Genomic DNA, 2,702 nt, shown 5'->3' with positions numbered 1-2,702 from the left:
CAGCCCGCGGCATTCGCTACCCTCACGTCTGCTCTCGAGTCCTCTATGTCCCAGCCTGCAGCTGGCTCCTCTACGACTCTTCTCTCCCATCATGGCCCCTCCGCCTCCGTCACCTCCATTTCTACCGCAGCCTCCGCAGACGGAGTGATAACTCCTCCGACATACGACCTCCCGGGCGCGAACTACATCGACCATAATGAACGTGCCGGTTTGCCTGGTCGAAGCGTCGAACGTGAGTCCACGAAGCGGATGACGTCTATTCTCAGCTCTCGCTCTGGCCTCAGCGATCGCACTCTCGGCCTCCCCCATAATCCACGTGCAGGGTTAACGAGTCAAACATCGAGCACTCGGGAGCGGCTGCCAGCATCGATTCGTCTCGTATCGACAAAGCCGAAGGAGGAGGACAAGGAAGATGGGAAGTCTCAGATGTCGGGCAGCTCAGGAGCGCAGCATGTGAGCGAAGGAGGGATGATCATGGAGCCAGAACCGGTTGTGGAGGCTACGAAGATGAATGTGGGTATGGGGCAGGCTGGGATGTTGTCGACACTGTTACAGTATTATGATACGAAAAGGGAGGATGGACTGCCGATGGATAACCATGGACATCGTGAGTTGTTCTTCCGCCTCTCTTGATCTTCAATGACGCGTCGCTGATGTGGTACGGTTCAATCATGGTTTGTTTCCTCGTTTCGGTTGATTTGATCGACTGCGGTTGTCGTAGATGCAGCACTGATGTTAGGCGGCGACTGGAGCTACGCTGATTCGATGCAGTCGGACCCGTCGACGAGGGTCAGCTCTCCGGACCTGGAGAAGGGGGAATGGATAGGGGAGAAGAGCGAAGCGATCAAGGCCGCTCGTAGGGAAGAGCGCAGGCAGAATCGTAAGAGTGCTGCTGTCTTCGTGCGTCTTCTACTTCGCTTTGCAACATTCTTGCCTGTCTGATCTTGTCGTATTGGGTGTCCTCAGATCAAACGTCACGTCGCCGAAATCATACAAAGACAAGAATTTGTCCTCAAACTCGCTCGTGCCATGATGATGTTCGGCGGCCCATCCCACCGGCTACAAGCGCAAATCCAAGCCACGGCGCGCGTGCTCGATATTTCACTATCGTGCATGTACCTTCCCGACGTCTTCCTCATCTCTTTCGACGATCCCGGTACCGGCACTTCCTCCATCAAACTCATCCGCCAGGCTTCCACTCTCGATATTGGCAAACTCCAGGAGACCAACAAAGTTTATTGGAAGGCCACGCACGACGAGATCAGCGTGAAGGAGGCGAGCGAGGAGTTGGATAGGCTCATGTTGGCGAAGCCGTTCTATGGAATGCCGGCTATCATCTTCTTTGGAGGGATGGCGAGCGCGAGTATATGTAGTGTGGGATTCAATGGGAGTTTGATTGACAGTTTGATATCGTTTCCGTTAGGAGCATTCGTAGTCTTCATACAGCTCATCGCCGCGAGGAATGAGCTGTATTCGAATGTATTTGAGTGAGCATCCTTCACTGTTTCTTCTCGATCCCGTGTGCTTACTGATCGTTTCAACAGGATTACGATGACGACATTGATGAGCTTCTTATGCGGTGCTCTGTCTGCGTCGAGAGTGTTTTGCTTTCCCGCCATCGTCTCCAGTTCAATCGTGCTTATTCTCCCTGTGAGTACACCTTCCTCTTCGATGATCATTTTCCACAGATCCCCAGGACCTCCGTCACTGACAATTCGTACGCTCGCAACGGGATTTAGGGTTTCATTGTCCTCATCGGCTCCCTTGAACTCGCGTCACGTCAGATCGTTGCAGGTGCCGTGCGGGTCGGCTTTGCTATCATGTTTTCTCTATTCTTCGGGTTCGGACTTGCGCTTGGTGCTCAGATTTACCAACGAGTGTCCCACACGAACATCGTTGGAATCGAGGACTATACGTGTATTGAGAGTCATAGGGATGATTTGTGGTATCGGAAGACACCAAGCGTGTATTGGGGTTCGTTTTCTCTCCCGTCGCGGAGGTAGAGGCATACGGTACTAATGTACCCCACATATTTTGTCCATATAGCATTCCTTACGGTGCCGATGTTTTCGATCTTCCTGAGTCTCCGGAATATGGCCCCGTGGAATCGGAAAGAAATCGTAAGTTGTCTTTCATCCGCTCTCTTCTACGTCATACTCATTGACAATTCTTCACGTATCTCTGATAGTTGCCGCTCGTCCTTATCTCCTGCATCGGCTGGGTAACGAATCATTTCACGGCCACCGTGTTCGTAAACCAGCTCGATGTTAGCGCCGCAGTTGGGTGCGTTTCCGCGTCGCTATCCCACAAGCATGCGCTTGATTCACTGACTGGCGTGGTTCACCAGTGGCTTCGCGGTGGGTTTCATCTCCAATATCTACGGCAAGATGTTCCGCGGAAATGCCTTTGTTGTCATGGTCCGTCTCTTTTTTCTGTTCGGTATACTCCAGCGATCTGAATGGCCAACGATCTAGATTACCGGCATTCTCTTCCAACTTCCCTCTGGCCTGTCCAACAACGGCCTTCTGCATTTCGCCTCCGAATCTTCCCAGGGGTACTCAGAATCTTACCTGTCCGGCTTCCAGGTTGCTTTGCAACTCATATCGGTCGCGATAGGTCTGACCGTAGGGTTGAGTATCTCATTGGTGATCGTGAATCCGATCTTGAGCCGACGAAGGAGGAGTGGGGTGTTCAGCCTGTGA

General features: G+C 52.6%; 1 protein-coding gene across 1 annotated transcript; it reads left to right on the top strand.

The window, feature by feature from the left end:
- Window positions 1-765: 765 nt before the first annotated feature.
- On the top strand, window positions 766-2,702 carry STEHIDRAFT_65988 (DUF1212-domain-containing protein; the record flags this gene model as incomplete). The annotated part of the gene is made up of 8 exons (XM_007308712.1): window positions 766-900; window positions 967-1,487; window positions 1,545-1,650; window positions 1,740-1,974; window positions 2,047-2,120; window positions 2,189-2,283; window positions 2,348-2,417; window positions 2,475-2,702. 8 exons carry the CDS (start codon window positions 766-768, stop codon window positions 2,700-2,702), a joined length of 1,464 nt encoding a protein of 487 aa, XP_007308774.1.

This window comes from Stereum hirsutum, assembly GCF_000264905.1.
Source record: "Stereum hirsutum FP-91666 SS1 unplaced genomic scaffold STEHIscaffold_16, whole genome shotgun sequence".
NCBI classification, from domain to species: Eukaryota; Fungi; Basidiomycota; class Agaricomycetes; order Russulales; family Stereaceae; genus Stereum; species Stereum hirsutum.
This window is presented reverse-complemented; position numbering and strand designations above follow the sequence as displayed.